Source organism: Mus musculus, chromosome 9 (genome assembly GCF_000001635.26).
Source record: "Mus musculus strain C57BL/6J chromosome 9, GRCm38.p6 C57BL/6J".
In the NCBI taxonomy this organism is placed as follows: Eukaryota; Metazoa; Chordata; class Mammalia; order Rodentia; family Muridae; genus Mus; species Mus musculus.
In genome coordinates, this window is record NC_000075.6 from 115,106,527 (window position 1) to 115,126,139 (window position 19,613).

Consider the following 19,613-nt stretch of genomic DNA (forward strand, 5'->3'; position numbering starts at 1 on the left):
AGGCAGTCTTATGTAGCTTAGGCTGAGTGTGAACTTTCTATGTAGGTGAGGGTGACCCTGAACTTCTGATATTCCTGCTTGTATCTTCTAAGTGCTGGCATTGCACATGCACTTCATACCTGGTACCTGCGGTGTGGGGGCTCAAACCCAGGACTTTGTGCATGCTAGGCAAGCACTCTGCCAACCGAGCCACATTGCCAGCCCACCCCTAACCCCCTGCCCCATAACTGCATTGTACTTAAAGTGTACTTGTGAATGTTGCGGATCTATTGTGTTTTTTCCATTAAGATTCATTTTTATGTATGTGTATGTACATGTGTCTGTATGAATATATGCCGCAAGCGTGCAGATGCTCATGGAGGCCAGAATAGGGCATTGGATCCCCTGGAGCTGAAGTTACGGGCAGGTGTGAGTGGATGCTACAACCCAGGCTGGGATCCTCTATAAGAGCAGCAAGGGCTTCTAGCCACTGATGCATCTCTCCAGTCCCTGTCTGCATGTCTTCTAACACCAGCAGCCTGTGTCCCTCACTGACCTTCCCCAGTAGGGATACTGCTAAGCACATAGTAGGTATTTAGTTGATAATTGTACCACAGGGTCTGGCATGTCACCCACAAGCTTTTTTTTTTTTTTCAGGCTAAATGATGCAAGAATGTAAATGTCACATGGAATTAATAATTTGCAGACAGGCAGTCCCTTCCCCCAGTTCGAAGTGAAATAAAGAAAGCTGTGGAGTACCAAACTTCCTCCCCTCATTGCTCCCCCCATCATGTCCTGCTCTCAGTATGTAAGCCTCCACTTGATTAGTGTGCGCATCTTTAAAAAAAATTTTTTTTCTGGGTTTTAAAAGGAACGCTTTTGAATAATAGTGAAAGTGATTCCTGAATGTTCACAAGAACTCGGCACGCTACACAGGCTGCTGCGTCTTGCTTCTTACAGTTAGCTATAGAGCTCACAGGGTTTTCCCAAGGTCAATGGCTAGAGGTCTTTTTCAGTATTCTCTTCTGGCTCAGTAGTATTTCATTCTGTAACCTGCCTCACACTGACAGACACAGAGGCTGTTAACAGCCTCCACCATGAAATGTACTGCTGCAGTCATTAATTGAGGATCCGCCGTTCCGTCTGCGTGCGGGTCTGACTGGAGAGGACCAGTTCCAGGGATTGCAGCAGCTCAGAGAGGATGCTGGGAGCAGACCTGCCATAGTCAGGCTCCATTGATGACTGTGTGCTCAGCCTTTGGGATGCTTGCCAAGATCATGGCTGAAGCATGCCTTTTAAACTTTCTTTTGGGCTCTTCTCTGCAGCGCTGTGGCCACAGGCACACACAACTCTACCCAGACTCATATGTGGTGCATACAGTGGGACCTCTTTGGTACAGTTTTAAGGGTCATTTGTTGTTCTGTTTTGTGAACTCGCTTCTTTGTATCTTGGCTCATTTAATGATACTTTGTAGCTTTCCTTTTCCCCCCAGTTCTTTCCCCTTGACTTTATAGGTGGTGATTGTGGCTGCTTTTTACATTTTAGGTAGCCACGTTTACCAGGACATTTCTTTCATAGCATTTGGATTTCAGGGCATTAGGCCTTGCCTGCGTGTCTTCTTCTGTGTGGGCACCCTGTTCTTCTTCCTTCTAAACCTCTTTGATTTGATTTTGGAGTCTTCCTTCTGAGAGATGAGTCCAAGTTTGTTCTTCACGCTGACTGCCAAGTTCATCTACATTAAATTGAAACACTGTCTTTACTACCGATTAGTAATTTGAATTCCATTAGTATTCAAATTATTATATTTTTGGATATTCAAACTACACCCATAGCACTATAGTAGTAGAGTGTAAGGACTATAGGGTGAAATGTAAGCAAGCACTTGGCTAACATGTGAAGCAGAGTAGTTCAACTGTTCATATAGCTGATGGCTCAGCGGTTAAGAGCACTGACTGCTCTTCTGAAGGTCCTGAGTTCAAATCCCAGCAACCACATGGTGGCTCATAACCATCAGTAATGAGATCTGATGCCCTCTTCTGGTGTGTCTGAAGACAGCTACAGTGTACTTTCATATAATAATAAATAAATCTTTGGGCCGGAGTGAGTAGGGCCGGAGCAAGCAGAGATCCTGAGTTTAATTCCCAGCCACCACATGATGGCTCACAACCATCTGTACAGCTACAGTGTACTCATATACATAAAATAAATAAATAAATAAATAAATAAATAAATAAATAAATAAATAAATAAATCTTAAAAAGGAAACATTTATTAAGCAGTTAAAGTCATTGTTTACCAGGCTTTGGGATATAGAGATAAACAAGAATGAATCTCTAAGCCAGACAATGCTTTTGGTAAGCAGACAGTCTGAGCGAGCTAGGGAGGTGCTTCCCAGACCAGACAACATTAAGCCCAGTGTGAGGGTTCCATGGAGGGGTAGCATCCTGGAGGGGGAGGGCTTCCAGAAAGAGGAATCAGAGATTCTGCACTTGGGAGATGGCTCTCCATGGCCATCGAGAAGGAAAGGAGACATTAGAGATAAAAAGGGTAATTCACTGGGTGTGTATCATTCATATCTTTTTGTTGAGATAGGCTTTTACTAATGTAGCCCTGGCTCTCCTGGAAGTCACTGTGTAGACAACGTTCGCCTTGAACTCACGGAGCTGCCCCACCTCTGCCTTCTGAGTGCTGGGGTTAAAGGTTTGGGCCCACTGCTACCCCTGACATTTTCTGTAGTTGGGTCCTCGTGGGTTTTAGACACAATGCAGTCATACCTACCCCCTGCCTACGTCCTTTAAAACAGATCAGGGGGGAATCCACGCCCATACATGTGAAAGGCAGCAGTCAGTTCTGCTGGCCAGTTGCTGAGTTTTGACGCCTATTGCTTGTTCTAGACTACTCCAGGCTCCCGCAGCCGAAGCCTCACTTTGCTCCCCCATGGAACACCCAGTTCTGCATCTCCCTGTAGCCAGAGACATCTCAGTACGGGCGCCCCCGGTGTTGTCTCAGTCACGCGTCACAAGTCGCCTGCAGCTGCCCGAAGAGCCAAGAGTCAGTATTCCGGCCAGCTTCACGAAGTCAGAGAGGTAGGCCTTGCTCTTCCTGGGTTATATGCCCACTCACCTCCCGGGAGTTGGGGGCTGTGGCTGTGGCCCTGGTGGCTCCTCTTCCATCTGACTCTGTATAGAATAGATGTACTCTCCCAGCCTCCCGCTTGCAGCTGTTCTTCCAGCACGAGAAGATAATTATGGTTACTGCTGTTATGGAGGTTAAGCAAGTCATTAGGAGACCTCGATCTTAGCCCAGAAAGCAGAGAAGCCTGTGGTAAAGTGGGCTGAAAAGGAGCATTGTTGATTAAAGTCTCCTGCTCAGAGCTAAGCTGAGATCCGCATGGAGAGAGCCCCAATGCATCATGGGAATGCTTGACGCTCCGGAGCGGTGGTCCTGATGCTGACTTCGTTCTCCTTAGGAAGTTCCTGCCTCCCCCTTCACTTTAGTGGTTCTGAGCATCACTCTCCACAGTTGTTAGAAGGGAATAAATGTTAAAGCCACTGTTGCCAGCCTCGTGGGAGTCCCAAGGCTCACCTGGAAGCTATGCGCTGAAAAGGGCACCAGAGTTTGCTGGGTTTTGTTTGAGAGACAGGGACTCACGTAGTCCAGGCCAGCCACAGACTTATCATATTAGCTGAGAATGACCTTGAACTTCTGGTCTGTCTTCCTGCCTCTGCCTTGAAATGCTTAGATTACAGGGAGATGGGGCCATGCTCAGTTTTATGCAGGACTGGGGATGGAGCCTAAAGCATCCTGTATTCTAGGCAAGCACTTGACCAACTGAATATATCTCAGCCCCAGGGCTGTTTTATGTCTTCTTATGAGAGGCCCCCAGGAAGCCATGAGATTCTTAGTGTTCTTGTTCCCCTTCCCAACCCCCGGGACAGCCGACTGTGTTAGCGAGGAATAGGTCCTGGTTGCCTGACTTCTGTCAGGTGCTGAGAACTGTTGCTGGGGAAGCTCTCCCGTCCAGCCCAGCCTGCTGCCCCTTGCTGTGGCTGTAGAGCCCTTGCCTTCCTTCACAGACATTTGAGGCATGCCTAATGCTTTACATTTAAAGGTCAGAATCTCATCTCAGACTGTCTCAGTCTGATTCTGGTCAAGAATTTGCTTCATATTTGTATATATTTGTAGGAAAGACTTTCTTCCTTTTTAAAAAAAATGTTTTATGAAAATATATTCCCCTATTGCCTCCAAAGAGGAAAGTACAGAGTTGGAATTCTATTTAAAAATATTTTTAGGTAAATTCTATGTGTATGGGTATTTTGCTTATGTGTGTGCAGCATGTGTGTGTAGTGCCTATGGAGGCCAGAAGGGGGCGTCAGATTGCCTGGAACTGGAATTACAGACCATCCTGAGCAGCCCTGTGGGTGATGAGAACGATACTTGGGTCTTTCAGAGGAGCAACAAGTGCTCTTAACCATTTTAATCTTCAGAGAGAATGCCCACTGTGAAACAGACACCCTGATGTGTAGGCAAACGTGACTTTTAGTTTAATTGTATTATTACATTGGTTGATATAATGGGTGCTGTGTCTATTTGCTTTTTTCCCCCATAGATCCTTTTTCAACATACCATCACAGACTTATATCAAATAGAACAGTACGCTGCTCCAGGGTTCTGCATCATGGACCAGGACAGCTTTAGTAGTTTGCATCTTAATTTTTTTCATTGAAATTTTCATTCAATCTGTTTTTTTTTCTCCTCAGCTTTTGAGGTGTGTATATGTGTATAGTTTTATTTTTAGAATTTTTAGATGTATTTTATGTGTATGGGTCTTTTGCTTACACGTATGTATGTGCAGCAGGTGTGTGCATACATGAACTTAGAGGCATATATCACAACATCTGGTGTATTTGATGCTGGGGATGGAACCCAGGGCTTCATGCTGGGCAAGCATTCTGCCAACAGAGTAGCATCCCCAGACCTCCTCAGCATTGTTTTTATTTATGATAGAGAATTTTATTTTTGGATGGAGATTGAACCAAGGGCTTCCATGGCCTAGACAAGCACTTACCCACTGAGCTAGACCCCCCCAGACCTTAGGCTGAAGAATGTTTTAGGCAGGTCCCACATTGTGCTGTTTCATCACTGACAGTAAATCTATCAGTATCCCCCTAGCTAGAATTAGAATTTTTGTGCAGTGTGTACTTTAGTTTATTTTTTAGTGTCTGGGATTAAAAACCAAAAGAAAATTATAGAAGACTCTTAGCTTGGTTCATAGTTTCATAATGCCATCATGGACAAGACTCAGGGTGGCAGGACCCAGAGGGAAGCCAGCTGATCACATTTTACCTATACACACAGCAAGTAGCTGATCACATTTTACCTATACACACAGCAAGTAGAGAGCATCCGGTGGGGGAGGCAGAGGGTAGGAGGATCTCTCTCTCTCTCTCTCTCTCTCTCTCTCTCTCTCTCTCTCTCTCTCGCACGCAGTCGTGTGTGTGTGTGTGTGTGTGTGTGTGTGTGTGTGTGTGTATGTGTGTGCGCGCGCGTGCGTATGAGAGAGAGAGAGAGAGAGAGAGAGAGAGAGAGAGCATCAGGTGGGGGAGGCAGAGGGTAGGAGGATATCTCTCTCTCTCGCATGCAGTCATGTGTGTGTGTGTGCATGCGTGAGAGAGAGAGAGAGAGAGAGAGAGAGAAGGGAGGGGGGAGGCAGAGGGATAGGAATAGGAGAAGAGGGGGAAAGAAGAGAAGGAGAAGAGAACCAGACAGTGGTGGCACACACCTTTAATCCTAGCACATGGGAGGCAGATGCAAGTAGATCTCTGAGTTGGGGGACAGCCTGATACATACGGCCTCAGTTCTAGGACAGCCAGGACTACACAGTGAAACCCTGTCACAAAAATCCAAAAGAAGAAGAGGAGGAGGAGGAGAAGGAAGAGGCGGAAGAAGGGAAGGGGAAGAGGGAGAGGAGGAAGAAGGGAAGGGGAGGAATCGGGGGAGGGAGGAAGGGGAGGGAGACAGGAGAGGCAGGTCTATATGCCCTCAAAGCTCCCTTTTAGTGAGGCACTTCCTCCAGCAAGATCTAAAGGTTCCATAACCTCCTACCCAGCACCACCAATGATGTTTAAATTCATGAATTTATGAGAAACATTTTTCATCCAAACATCACAGTGTATGACACTAATTGCCTTATATTTATGTAGACCTCGTTGCAAAGCGTCTTACAAGTCCTTTGAGACTGTAACCTCGGAGTCGGGGTAGGACAGCGGCACATGCCTGGCCTGTACTCTTAGCACTTGGGAGGTTCAAGCAGGAAGATGGTAGATTCCAATCCAGTTTGAGTAACACAGTGAGAGCTTGCCTCGAATAAAGTAAAATAAATGAATAGATAATAAATAAATAGAGCACAATTTAGACTTCAGGCGAAACGTTCTCATAGCCGTTCCTGTTTGGTTTTTATGACCTGGTGGTGGTACATGTCTTACGTCATTGCTTTTGCACATGATGGTCTTGTTTGTCAAAAATTCAATTTTGAAAATAAATATTTTATTTTAGTTGTGTGTATCTCTCTCTCTCTCTCTCTCTCTCTCTCTCTCTCTCTCTCTGTGTGTGTGTGTGTGTGTGTGTGTGTGTGTGTGTGTGTGTGTGTGTATGTGTGTGTATGCATGGAAGTTCAGTGCCAGAAGAGGGTAGAAGGCACTGAATCTCGAGTTATAAGGGGTTGTACTGGGAACGACACTCAGGTTCTCTGGAAGAACTGAGGCCATGAGCCACTCTTAGCCACTGAGCTAGCTCCTCCCACCCCCAAACTGATTTAAGTAAGACAGAGGCTATGGTTACAGTGCCAGCATTCAGGAGGATGAACCAGGAGGACTGCCATGGGCTCAAGGAGAGATGTATGCTGAGCACCAGCCACACCAGGCCTACGGAGTGAGACCCTGGCTCAGAACACAAACACAAAACCAACAAACATGGCCAAGGTATAAATGTTGATTCTGGCAGCTGAGAAAGTTTTAGGGAGTGGAAGGCACCAGGACACGTTTGAAAACTCTAGTTCCTGGCAGTCGTGGTCATCATTATGCCCGACCAGAGAGGAGACCACTCTGTACCATCTGCTGGGTTCTGATGCCATTAAATCCACCTTGAAAACTATCCAAGAGCATCTCACCCACTAATTCTCAACTCTAAAGGCCTTTACTTTTTAAATTGCACTGAGTTTATCTCTGATGTAGCTAGAAGAAAATAGAAAAGCATTTTAACTCAGCTATACAGGGGAGATAAACTTCTGACCACTGAAGCAATGGGGGGAAAAATGGTCATACACAAGACAGATGTGCTTGAATATCAGAAGAATAAAAGAAAAATAACCCAGCCAAAGGCAATGGAATAAATATTAAATGGAATGTCACAGTGAAGGTGAAAATAATGGGGTAGTTTAGAAGATTAAGTGGTTATAATCTAAAATATAAAGAATTGAAATACCAGAGGTCAGAGCCCAGCGTCTCCACAGGATGGGGTTAGGAGAGACGAGCGTGGACGATTCAAGACGTGAAGTTGCCGTAAAAGGCAAGTTTGTTCTCTACAGCGAGTGAGAGAGGAAAAGGAAGCTGACCTTACTGAGGAAGTGTTTACTGCCCTAGTGGGCGGGATGAACCTGGGAGAGCGGGGCCTAAAGATGAGGTGGACTAAATTCCCACGCAGAAACCAACTTTATTCTGAGCGTCCGGCAGTCTGTCCTCTGAGGATTAAGAAGAATTGCGTGAATAAGGCGTGCAATTGCAGGACAAGCCAGACACACGTGGTGTTTTCATAGAGGCCCACGAACAGCTGAAGTCAGCTCCTCTGTGCCACATCTGGGAGGAGCACGGAAGAAGATTCCAGGAGCAATCCTGTTGCATGGATGCAGATTCCAGGAGCAATCCTGTTTTGAAGAAACCGAGGTCTCAAGACTCTTGTTTTCTCACGTGCACCCAGAATTCCTCTCACTCGACTCCATTCTTGGACTGTGTTCTGACAAGGAGGCTTTCAGAACCGCCATGGGTGGGGATAGTCAGACATGTTGGTTTTGTAGCATATTGCATCAGGCAGTATGGAGGCCTGTGATTGATAAGGTGCTGGGGTGAAGGTTCAGTCAGTGAGGTGCTTGCCGGGGGTAGGGGGTGGGGTGGAGTGGAGGCTGAGCTTGATCTCCAGAACCCACGTAAAAATGCCCGGTGTGATGACGTGTGCCTGCAGTTCTGGATCCGGTGGACAGAAGCAGCTGGGTCCCGGGGGATTGCTGGCCAGTCGGGCTGGCAACATTGCCAAATCTAAGGTGGAGAAGCAGTTGAGGAAGATATCTGGATGTCACCCTTTGTCTTCCACATGTACCCACATGGGTGAATACCCTCCTCTGTCAACACAAGACTATCCACTCCCCTCCCCAGCTGGGAACTGTAGGAAACACACCCATGACATTGGGGGCAGGAAGAAGTTCATCAGGGTAGATCTATTCTTGATTTAAGGACATATATTATGTTAGAACATGGTGCACACAGATAAACGTGAAGTAACGGTAAGAATGAGCAGACAGTATTTAAGATACTGCATTACCATGCAGCAGTCTAGGATAAACGCTGCGCTAGTGCTACCATGCAGCAGTCTAGGAACTGCATGGCCAGGAACATGTGACATAGGCAGAAAAGTTGTGAGTGTTATATCCCGTGTCTGTCTTACTGGACTGCGCGTGTTGTTTAAAACGGTTCCTAGAGTTCTGGATTTTACTTGCCAACTAAAATCTAGAAATGGAATTTTGGCAACCCCATAGCTCTGCAGTTTCATCTGAGACGCTAGTCTGGCCCCGCATACATGTTTTAGCATGTATCTGCATGTAATAAGAAATAAAAAGGCAGTATAAAACAAGGTAAAATATTTCATTAGCAATGTAAATATTGATATATGGAAATAATATATACTTTTACTATAAGTAATATATATACACACACATACACATAACCTTTTTTGGGGGTATGTGTGACTGCCTTGCTATAGTTTGGGTACTCCCTAAGTCAACTAGACGGGCCACGAGCTCACAGCAATCCCCCTGCCTCTTTCTCCCTAGTTCTAGGACTGCAGGCGTGTACCACCACATCCAGCTTTCTGTTTTTCTGTCGAAGGCTGAGTCTTACTTCTGGTGTCTTTTGGGCACCGTGTGGTAACTGGGCATGCTGGCTTATCAGATTTCCCTGGGATGCCTCTGTGTAGCGGGCAGAATTCTCTGACAATGGAAAGTGGAGTCCCGGAGGGGTTGCCGAGGCAACCCGATCACCTTTGAGAGGAGATCCCTGGTGAAGGTGCTAGGATTGTCAGGTATTCCTTGGGCCTTCTCTGACCGGTCACATCGGTGAGTATCTAGTCACGTGACTGTGTGATGAGGAGGGAAGGATGTGGGTGTAGACCCCTGCACAGGACCCTGGAGCTGTATTGTAAGTAGACCCTAGTGCATCTCTAAAACTTAGTGCAACTCCTTGGTTACCTAAGCAGGTTGTGATGGAAACATGTGGTACTCAGTGTAATTCTTTAAAAGATTTATTTATTTATGTTTTGCCTGCATGCATGTAATGTATGTATGTGTACCACATGCCTGTGGAAGTCACAAGAAGCTCTGGGCTCCCCTGGAGCTGGAGTTACAGATGATCATGAGGCACCATGTGGGTGCTGGGAATTGAACTTGAGTCCTCTGCAAAGAGCAGCCTGTGCGCTGGACCACCGAGCCGTCTCTCCAGCACCATCATTGTGTATGTTTTTAATATTGAGGCTGGGAGGATGTAGAGATGGCTGAGCAGGTGAACACTAGCTTTACAATTGTAAAGTCTGGGTTCAGATCCCAGCACTCATGTAACAAGTTAGGCGTGTCTGTAACTTCCACTCTGAGGGCACAGAGAGGCAGGGGGATCCCTGGGGCTGGCTGATTTACAGCCTAGCCGAGAAAAAGGTGAACCCCAGACTCAGAGAGAGACCCTGCCTCAAAGGAAAAATGAGGGGTGCCATAGAGGAGGACACCTGGTACCCTCTTCTGGCTTCCCCTTGCACACACAGTTCTGAATCAGTCACAGATACAAACACATATGGGAATCCTTCGCCCCCCCCCCCACATAATTTTTTCTTTCTTGTGTTGTCTGAGGCTTAGAAAAATGCATGGAAGTTTACTGGGGAGATTTTGGATCCTGTAGCTTTGAGGAAGGTGACCCTGTGGAGTGTTAAAGAGGTGCCGTGAAACATCCACGTGCATTTAAGTAAGCAGCATCCAGTCATGAGTTGTCAGCAGCAAGAACTCATCTTTCGCAACCTTTCAAGAGGATGTTTTCTGCTTTCATTTATGTATTATGTGTGTCTGTATGAATGTAGGCCATGTGTGTGGGGGTGGGGTGGGGTGGGGTGAGGGAAGCCAAAAGATGATGTCAGATCTCTTGGAGCTGGAGTCAGAGACAGTTGTGAGCCACCATGTGGATGCTGGGAACTGAACTCAGGTCCTCTGGAAGAGCAACCAGTGAGTGCTCTTAAATCATGAGCTATCTCCCCAGTCCTCTTAAACTTTTTTTTTTAAGTTTTAATTTGCTTCCAAATCTACACCCTTGGGCAGAGAGCAGTTGATTACTGGGCAGGTAAACTGCCCCAGGGTTGTGTCATTTAACATATTATGCAATTAACCTTTTACAAGACTAATATGTGGAGATGCGTGTTTGTGTGGTTCCGATCCTGTGAGCATATGTGTTTCTTTGTGTAATGGTCATGTCGTGTTGACTCTCACAGGGACAGCTCCGTAATTAAGCTGCCAGCTTTACAGATGGCTATTTCCTCCACATCCTCTTCCTTTCAGGGTGATTTGAGTTGATCCTTGTAGGTGTGGACTCGGTAAACGTCTGGTGAGAGACCCTGATTCATGGGCAGCCTTTGCTGCAGAGGCAGCCACTGTAAACCATCATGCTAACACACTTTATGAGGTGATTCGTCTTAAGGCATCGCTCTGTGCCGACAGCAGGGGCTTCGGACCATCCTGTCGCCAGGGAAACCACAGCTATAGCACAGCCTATGCATCTTCCCTTTGCGAGCAGGTGGCTCCTTTAAATCAGGCTCTGAATTAAAACTCTGTGCACTTTGGGGTTAAATGAAGAGAAGGAACTGTGGCGTGTGTTTGTGGAATTTCGTTCATACTATTTAGTTTTTGAGATGGGGCCTCCTATAGCCCAGGCTGGCCTCAAATGTGACAATGTAGCTGGGGGTGGCCCTGAACTTTGGCTCCCCTGACTCCATCTTCTGAGTGCTGGGATTAGAGGCGTGTGCCATCATGCCTGATTTACGTGGTGCTAGAGGAGAAACCCGGGGCTTTGTGCGTGGTAGACAGACACTCTACCTATGCCAACCCCACCCTATAGCATGAATTTGGGGTGGCGATTTGCCATCTCTAAATTACAGACCAGTGAGATGGCTCACTGGGTAAAAGGCGCTTGCCAGAAAACCTGATGACCTGAGTTTGCGCCCTAGAACCACCCACATGGTTGGAGAAGACGGTGGCAGGCCTCCTCCACCCAAAATTTACAAATGAAAACCAAAAGCGGAAAAACTGGATCTCATGGCCAGTCAGTGTAAGCTGGGTGATGAGACACTGTCTCCTGATGAGGGATGGACGAGGAGAGTCGGGAGAAAGCATGAGAGACTGTTTCTAGGAGAGAGAGGAATGGCGTCAGGCATCACAGGGCGAAAGAGCGACAGGACAGTTGAAGTCAGAGAAACAGAAGGAAGACTTGATTCCCCTGAGGGCACGGGAGAGGGAAGCCATTTCTTAAAGGTAAACCAGGTGGCCCTGGAGGAAAGGGAAGCAGTCTTGGATTCCAGGAAAGCCAGATGCTAGCAAGATTGAAAGCTCAGTGGAAAGGGGGCTTATCTCAGGCTCTGTTACCTGGAGAGGTGGCCTTGTCCATGGCTTGGTGACACACCTGTAATCCCAGCATCTAGAAGATAGAAGCAGGAGGCTGCTGAGTGTGAGGCTAGCCTCGGCTACATAGTGAGGTCCTGCTCACCAAGCAAAATAAATCAACGGGGCGTGGGGGAAGTTGGGAGTGCGTGGACTGTTATAGTTTGAAAAGAAAATGCCCCATGTGGGCTCATGATTCTGAATGCTTGGACCCCAGCTGATGGGTCTGTTTTAAGGCTATAGAGCCTTTAGGAGAGTTCTCAGCCTGTGGGTCATGACCCCTTGAGGGTCAAACGACTCTTTCATGGGGTCGCCCAAGACCATTGGAAAGCACGGGAATTTACATTATGATTCATAACTGTAGCAGCATTATAGTATGAAATAGCAACAAAAATACTTTTGTGGCAGGAGGTCATCATGGCAGGAGGAGCTGTAGTAAAGGCCACTGTATTAGGAAGGTTGAGACCCACTGCTTTAGGAGGTAGCGCCTCGCCGGGGGGGGGGAAGCGGATCGGTGGGAGTGGGCGCTGTGATTTTATAGCTCGGCCCCATTCCTGTTTGTTCTCTGCTTAACTGAGGAAGCTGTGGCAATCAAAGTCCTGTCCCTGCGGCCATGCCTTTCCCACCTTGAGGGATGGTAAGCCAAAACGAGTCTTCCCTCCTTATATTGCTTCTTCTCAGGTGTCTTATCTGAGCAATGAGAAAAGCCACTGATAGGCAGACTTAAGTCACATCACAGATTACCGCATGCTAACACCCCCAGTTGCGTTTGACTACCAAATTGATGTGGTAGGAGCAACACCAAGAGGGCACACGAGTTTGAATTTGTGGTCCTAACCCAAGAGATCCGATCCCACTGCCTGGGCAGTAGCCACACCCCAGGTGCCACACACTGGGTCACTGGGGAGGCAGCAGCTCCCAGGACCTTGGTTGTTGGAGTTCTACAGAGGTATGGCTGAGACCCCTGATTTATGTCCCTCACTCCCACCGACTCCTGGGGCATGTCATCTTCTTATGAGGACTTGATGGATTCCTTCATGTGAGTGGTCACATGAGCACGTTGTGTGATAGGAATCGGGGGCGGGTAACCCCAGTTCCAGCCCTTGGGCAAGTCACATCGGGTCTCTTGATAAAGATCAACGTGGCTGGTTTAGGACAGGGCTGAGTGAGTCCCAGGTGTGTCAACTGCTGTCTTGGGATGGAGGGATCCTCTTGCTACTCCAGGTAGCTCCTGAGAGGACAGGCAGGATGGGCTGAGTTGCCTAGGAGCAAAGCTCTTGAGATGATTAATATCGATTGGCAACTTGACAGGAGTTAGAATCAGCAGGGGGGTGTAGCCCTGCATGTCTGTGAAGGCGTGTCTAAGTTGGGTTAATTGGGGTGGGGATACCCACCTTCACTGTCAGCTGCACGATCCCATAGGCTGGGGTATCTCACTGCTTCCCTGCTGTGGACTCAGTGTACCCATCTGCTTCACCCTCCTGCTTGCCTTCCCAGCTCCGATTGGACCAGAATAAATCCATAAGTTAATTTTGTCAGGCATCTTATCACGAGACAGATAACTAATGTTATTGCCTCCCCTGTCCACCCGACTCTCCCTCTCAAGTATGTCTGTCCATCCTTTAAGATTTAGCCTTTCAGAACACATGGTCCTGCCTGATTGGACCAGCTGTGTACCCGACCCTCCTTACTGATGGCTGAGAAAGGGCAGGGAGGCAAAGGAGTGAACAAAATATATCTACCAGAGAGGTCTCACCAGAGAAGACTGCCTGGACATGGGTTCAAGTCAATAGGAAGTCTTTATTAGCTGGCTGGAGGTTATAATGGGTGTCTAGGACTTAAGGACAGTCCCAGGTCTTTCTCTACGTGAGCTGTTGGGACACTTCGGTTAATAAGAGCAGTTAGCCAGAAGTTGGACTATAGAAGCCAAAAGGCAAGGGTAGGTCACTTAGGCCCTTTCCCAGAACTGTGGACTTTGATGGATTAGGTCTTTGTTCCTTTTTTGGCAGATGTTGCTGCCTGTGGGCAGGGTTCCAAGGCCTGAATGGCACTTCTACTTTGGTGTCTGTTGTGTTAAGGTGTGGGGGCCAGTTACACCCGAAACTCTGGGCCTGCTTCTGGAAAACTGAAGGTAACTGACAGGTTCTGACCAAATCCTAGGTGGCCATTTTACCCTCACGTAGACTGGTCTCTAGAATGGCGGTGAAATGAAGCCTTCCATCCAGGAACGGTATAATCCTGGGGATCGCTTTCCAACTACGTGACACCTATGTGGTGCTCTGTCCTAGTTAAGGGAAAGAGAAACTTGCTGGAGGCAAGCCTACCGTGTAGACCAGCTGTTTCTAAGTGACCAGGGCCTATAGACGCGTGACCCCCAGCGTGAGCCAGGTAAATTGGATCTGTGCTTTTCATGCTGTGCCTTCTTGGGCTCGGGACACGGCTGGGTGTCTGCCAGCCCTGCCTCTGCTCAAAGGCTTGGCGTTCTCACACCTTTGCAGCTTCGATGAGTCTTGTTCCTCGCTGCTTCCTAGGAAGCTAAGTGCCAGGTTATTTTCTGTTAGGGTCGGTGAGACAGGAGTCTGACTTGCTGTTTTTCTCTAAGTGCTCTGAGGCCTTGAGACAGTAATTGGCTGCATGCCAACACATGGACCGTGAGGGAAGCTGGCCAAATCCAGCCTGTGGCTAGCGAACCCCTCTCAGTAGCTGTGTGCTTGAGCTCTGTGTTCTGGGCGATCTGGGAGGGCGTTTCCCCCAGTGTCTCACTCTAGTGTTTTTAACATGCTAGTGAGTCTTGCTCCTTTCAAACCCATTTTTCTTGTCTGCTTCTGCAGAGTGCAGCATTGGCCATCCCCTCTCTCGCCTCCCATTAGAAGCCTGGCATCATGAAACTGCAGGTTAAATGCAGTGGTTAGTGTAACTAGCCATCTGCCAGCTACCTGGCCATAACTGGGGCCATTCCTTGTGGCTCTGAGCTGTGTTTCCCTAGTTCTTTCTTTTTAAGGTGTATCGTTGTCTCCACGTTTATGTTAGAGGTTGAGTATATGAAGCTGACCTGAAGATCTGTTGCTGATAGGAAAGCCCAGTGAGACTCGGGGATCGGAAGATGGTGGCTCGTTCAGTAAAATGGCTTCTAGGCAAAAATGAGGACTTGAGTTCAAATCCTGGAACCCACACTATTTAAAAAAAAAAAAAAAGCAAGCTAGGTGGTAGTACATGACTTTAATCCCAGAAACATGGAATGAGGCAGATCACTGGGGCTCACCGACCAGCCAGAGCAGCCTAACTGGAGAGCTCCTGGCCACTAAGAGACCCTGTCTCAAAATGAGGTAGGTTGCCTCTGAGTAACAACAGCCAAGGCTGTCTCTTAGCCCTTCACATGCACACACACACATGTATCTGCTTACATATGATTAGTGTGCATGTAAACACACACACACACACACACACACACACACACACACACACACACACACACACACACACACACTGACCAGAACCCTTCTCTCTACTCTCGGATGTTTGGGGCTTCTGGGGACAGGTACATCTGTTGCTGGCCTTCCCATAGTCTCAGGCCTTCCAAAGCCTCAAAGAGACCATTGGTGTGGTGACTTCAGATTTCTTCAATGGCTGCTCAGGATCCCTGTTCTTGGGGTCAGAAAGCAGCAGCTTAGAGCCTGTAGCTCTTTCCCAGCCTGGAGCACACAGTACAGTGTGGCCTTGCTCCTTGTCTCTCCCTAGCCAGGTCAGCCCAAGGTCTAGGCAGCAGGCGGCCAAGGACACTATGGATGGACTTGTGCTTCACTCAAAATCATAGGCTGAAAATGTTATTGGACTTGAGTGTGCCTGCGTGTGTATGTGTGTGACTGTGTATGTGTGAGCGTGTCTCTGTGTGTCTATGTATGTGTGTGAGTGTGTGTGTGTGTCTGCATGTGAGTGTGTCTCTGTGTGAGTGTATGTTTGTGTTTATGTGTGTGCATGTGTGTGGGCATTGGTATGAGTGTGTGCACATGTGCATGGAGGTCAGAGGTTGATGTCGAGTGTCTTCCTCTATTACTCTGTACTTCACTTTTTGATTCACGATCTCTCACTGACCCTGGGGTTCACTGATTTGGCTGGGTTGAGTTTCAGGGATCTGCCTGTCTCCTCCTTCCCAGAGCTGGGGTGATCGATGCATTGATGTGTGCTGTCATGTCTGACTTTTTAAATGGATACTGAGGACCGATAGGGTTCTCATCTTGTGTGACATGCATTTTTCTGACTGAGACATCTCATATATATTTGGTGGCTTTGGTTATATGTTCTTCATGCATGAACTTTATAGATGACAAGGTCACCTCAAAATATTAAAAGCGTGGACACCCTGTTAGGGTCACATACACCACTGTCCAGGCACAGTATTTCCAAGTTGTAGTTGATATTAGGAATTGACTTACATGAAATACTTTATTACATGTGCCGTTGTACGAAGAACAAAACTAACCCTGCCTGTGCAGCAGATAATAAATGAGTAACCCCTGTAGCCTGTGAGGCTGGGTAGACACCCATGTGGGGTTGGTCTGTCTTCTGAGCCCATGTGTTACTGCATGGGAAAGCCATTTGGCCTTTGTCCCCACCTATGAGATGAGGGCATCACGCTTGCTAGCCAGGTCAAAGATGAAGTGATCTTTGAATCAGAACACAATGTCACAATGAAAAGGACAGTATGGTTTCTTTTGAGAATCATTCTTTCCTGTAGCTACTTCCGTTAAAACTTTATTTCATCATTGCTTATGTATATGGATGTTTTGCCTGTGTGTATGTCTGTACACCTTACACACGCCCGATGCCCGCAGAGGCCCCAGGAGAGCATTGGATGCCTTGGAACTGGAGCTACAGATGGTTGTGAGCCATTTTGTGGGTGGAATCCAACCCAGGTTCTTGGAAAGTGTGGCTGGTTGGTGCTCTTAACCACCAAGCCGTCTCTCCAGCCCCTTGCTTTCATTTTTATTATGCTATCTAGTACGAGGACATCATATTTTACTATTAATTTGATTATTTATCATTGTGAGTGTGATGCGAGTGGGTTACGGTGTGCTTGCCCACAACGCCCGAGTCAGAGGACAACGCTCAGGACAAGCTTTCTCCTCCTGTCTTGTTTGTGAGCCAGGATCTCTTGTTTCTGCCATGCTGTATACCCCAGGCTGGCTGGCCAATGGGCTTCTAAATGATTCTCTGTTTCCAGTCTTGCTATAGGAGTGTTGGGTTTACAATGCATGCCACTGCAAAGGATATGCTCTTTATATGAGTCTGCAAAGTTGCTTTCCCATGCTCCTCCTACTCCTCCTCTTCTTCTTCTTCCTCTCCTCCTCCTCCTCCTTCCTCCTCCTCCTTTTTCTTCTCCCTCTCCCTCCCCTCCTCCACCTTCCTCCTTCTTCTTTTCTTCTTCCTCCTCCTCCTCCTTTTCCTCCTCCTCCTGCCTCTTCTTTCTTTTCCTCCTCCTCCTCTTCCTCCTTCTCTTCTTCCTCCTGCCTCTTCCTCCTCTTCCCCCTCCTCCTCTTCTTCTTCCCTCCTACTCTTCTTCCTGTTTCCCTTCTTTCTCCTCCTCTTCCTCTTTCCTTCTCTTCTTCCTGCACCTTCCGCCTCTTTCCTCCTCCTCCTTATCGGCTTGGAATCAAACCCCAAGCCCTTATGCATACTAAGCAAGCTCCACTGAGCTGCACACTCAGGACTTGTATTTCTTATTTATTGTTTGCTGCAACTCTAATATAAATCAGGGAGTGTGATTTATACTGGTTGATTTGTAGGGATAAAGGCAGAACCATAAAAGTAAGCAAAATATATATATATACCTTCTTGGTATTTTAGAAGAAAAATAGAAGGTGCCTCATTCCTGCGCACATTTTTCTAACACAGTAATTGTCCTTCTGACATGCTATTGGGAAAATAATTTCTTTCTTTCATTTTGGCCATTGTATAATCATCCCGGCATACCTGGGGATAAATATCTATCCACTTAACACCCATGAAATGAGAAGATGAGACGTAGATTTCTTTCTGACGGAGAAATTATCACAGTGGGACGAGGGTGTGTTCCACGGCGTCTGCTAACACTGGGGCAATGGATCTCAGCAGCAGCACTGTGCAATTACGCAGCATCTCCTTTGAGGTTCTAAAAAGCACTGATAAACTAAGCTGTGAGGAATCATAGCTGTATGGAATTTTTGGCTCAAAATATATAGACAGAGGACCCTTGGGAACCGGATTTTAGGTGCAGATGGAGCGCCCTTGCAGCCCTCCCTGGAGGCTGACTAGGTGCTGGCTCCCAGTGTATGGTGGGGACCATTTGTTTGTTTGTTTGTTTTCACCTTTGTAGATGTAACTGAAGTGTTCCTTATTTCTATCAACAAATTAGGCTTAATTGTTGCAAAATACACACAAGACTAGCCTCAGGAGCCCTCCTGTGGATGAATGGTGTTAGAAGGGTCCTGTCATGGCCCCATCTCAGCTGCCAGGTGGGACCATAGCAGGAGCTATGCCAACGTCGTACATGTTCTTTATTGCATTATCACGTGTTTGTTTTTGTGTGCCTGTGTATAGATATATGTTGTGTGTTTGTGCTTGTTCTTGCCCGAGTGTGCACAGGTGTGCATGCGTGTGTATGGCGGTCACAGGACTTTTCATTTCTCAAGTGCTGTCCACCACACCTCTTGTTTGAGGCAGGCTCTCTCTCACTGCCTTGGATTTATTTCACTTAAGAAAATAAATCTTATTAAATTTGAATTTAAGTGTATGTATGTATATGTGGGGATGTGTGTGTGTGTGTGTGTGCTAGAAGGACAGGGTCTCCTGTCTCTCAAGCTGGGTTCCATCCTTTAGCTGAGGATGTTCTTGAACTTGGGTTCTTCCTGCCTCTGCTTCCTGCGTGCTGGCGTGCACCAGCATGCCTGGTTTATGTTGTGCTAGGGATGGAACCCAGATGCATTGTCCACCCTTCAGACTTACTGTATGTAGGTAAGACTCCTTATTTCTTGTTTCCAATGAAGACAGCATGTTACCCTTTCCTGAAAACTGCCCCACCCCCACCTGGTGTATTCTCTAAGGAAGCAGGGGTGGGCTGGCAGAGGTTGTTTTGTTTGTTTGCTTTTTTCATATTGAGGTTTTTCATTTTTCCTGAGTTAGCAGTTTTCTCTTGATATAGGATATCTTTTTAGCAAAATTTTAAAATATTACATAGTCAAATTACCAGTCTTAAGAGACTGAAAATTCTCTATAAAAGAATTTGTTGCTTTGGGATTATTTTTTTATTTTTGTGGTTTTGTGTGTGTGTGTGTGTGTGTGTGTGTGTGTGTACATATGTTTACTTGTATGAGCCTGTAGAGGACAGAGGTCTGTGTTGAGTGTCTTCCTCAGTCCCCCCCCCCAGTCCCCCAATGTTTGAGTCAGGGTCTCTCACTGAACCTGGGACTCACTGATTCAGGTAGACTGACTGGCCTGTGAGCTCCTGTTGTCTGCGTGTCTGCCCCTCTGCCCCTGACTTCCAGCACTGGGATTCCAGCATGTGGACCATTCCTGACGTTTTAGATGGGGCCAGGGATCCAGGTACAGGGCCTCAAGGTTTCACAGAAAGCACTTCACCAGTTGAGTCTTCCACACACCCTCACTTTGGGATTCTATTTTTAAAGTGGCACCATCCTTATTTCAA

At 47.1% G+C, this 19,613-nt stretch overlaps 1 protein-coding gene across 9 annotated transcripts in view; it reads left to right on the top strand.

The window, feature by feature from the left end:
* Osbpl10 (oxysterol binding protein-like 10) overlaps positions 1-19,613 on the top strand; it is a 254,789-nt gene that overhangs the window by 128,042 nt on the left and 107,134 nt on the right. For 8 of the 9 annotated variants that reach the window (XR_003948042.1, NM_148958.3, XM_006512377.3 and 5 more), the window contains one exon: positions 2,874-3,065. The exons of the other annotated variant lie outside the window; for it this stretch is intronic. Coding sequence is in view for 7 of the 8 variants with exons in the window: in NM_148958.3 (NP_683761.2) it covers positions 2,874-3,065 (192 nt within the window). In the remaining variant the exon portion in view is untranslated. The remainder of the gene's footprint in view (positions 1-2,873; positions 3,066-19,613) is intronic. 9 annotated transcript variants of the gene reach the window in all.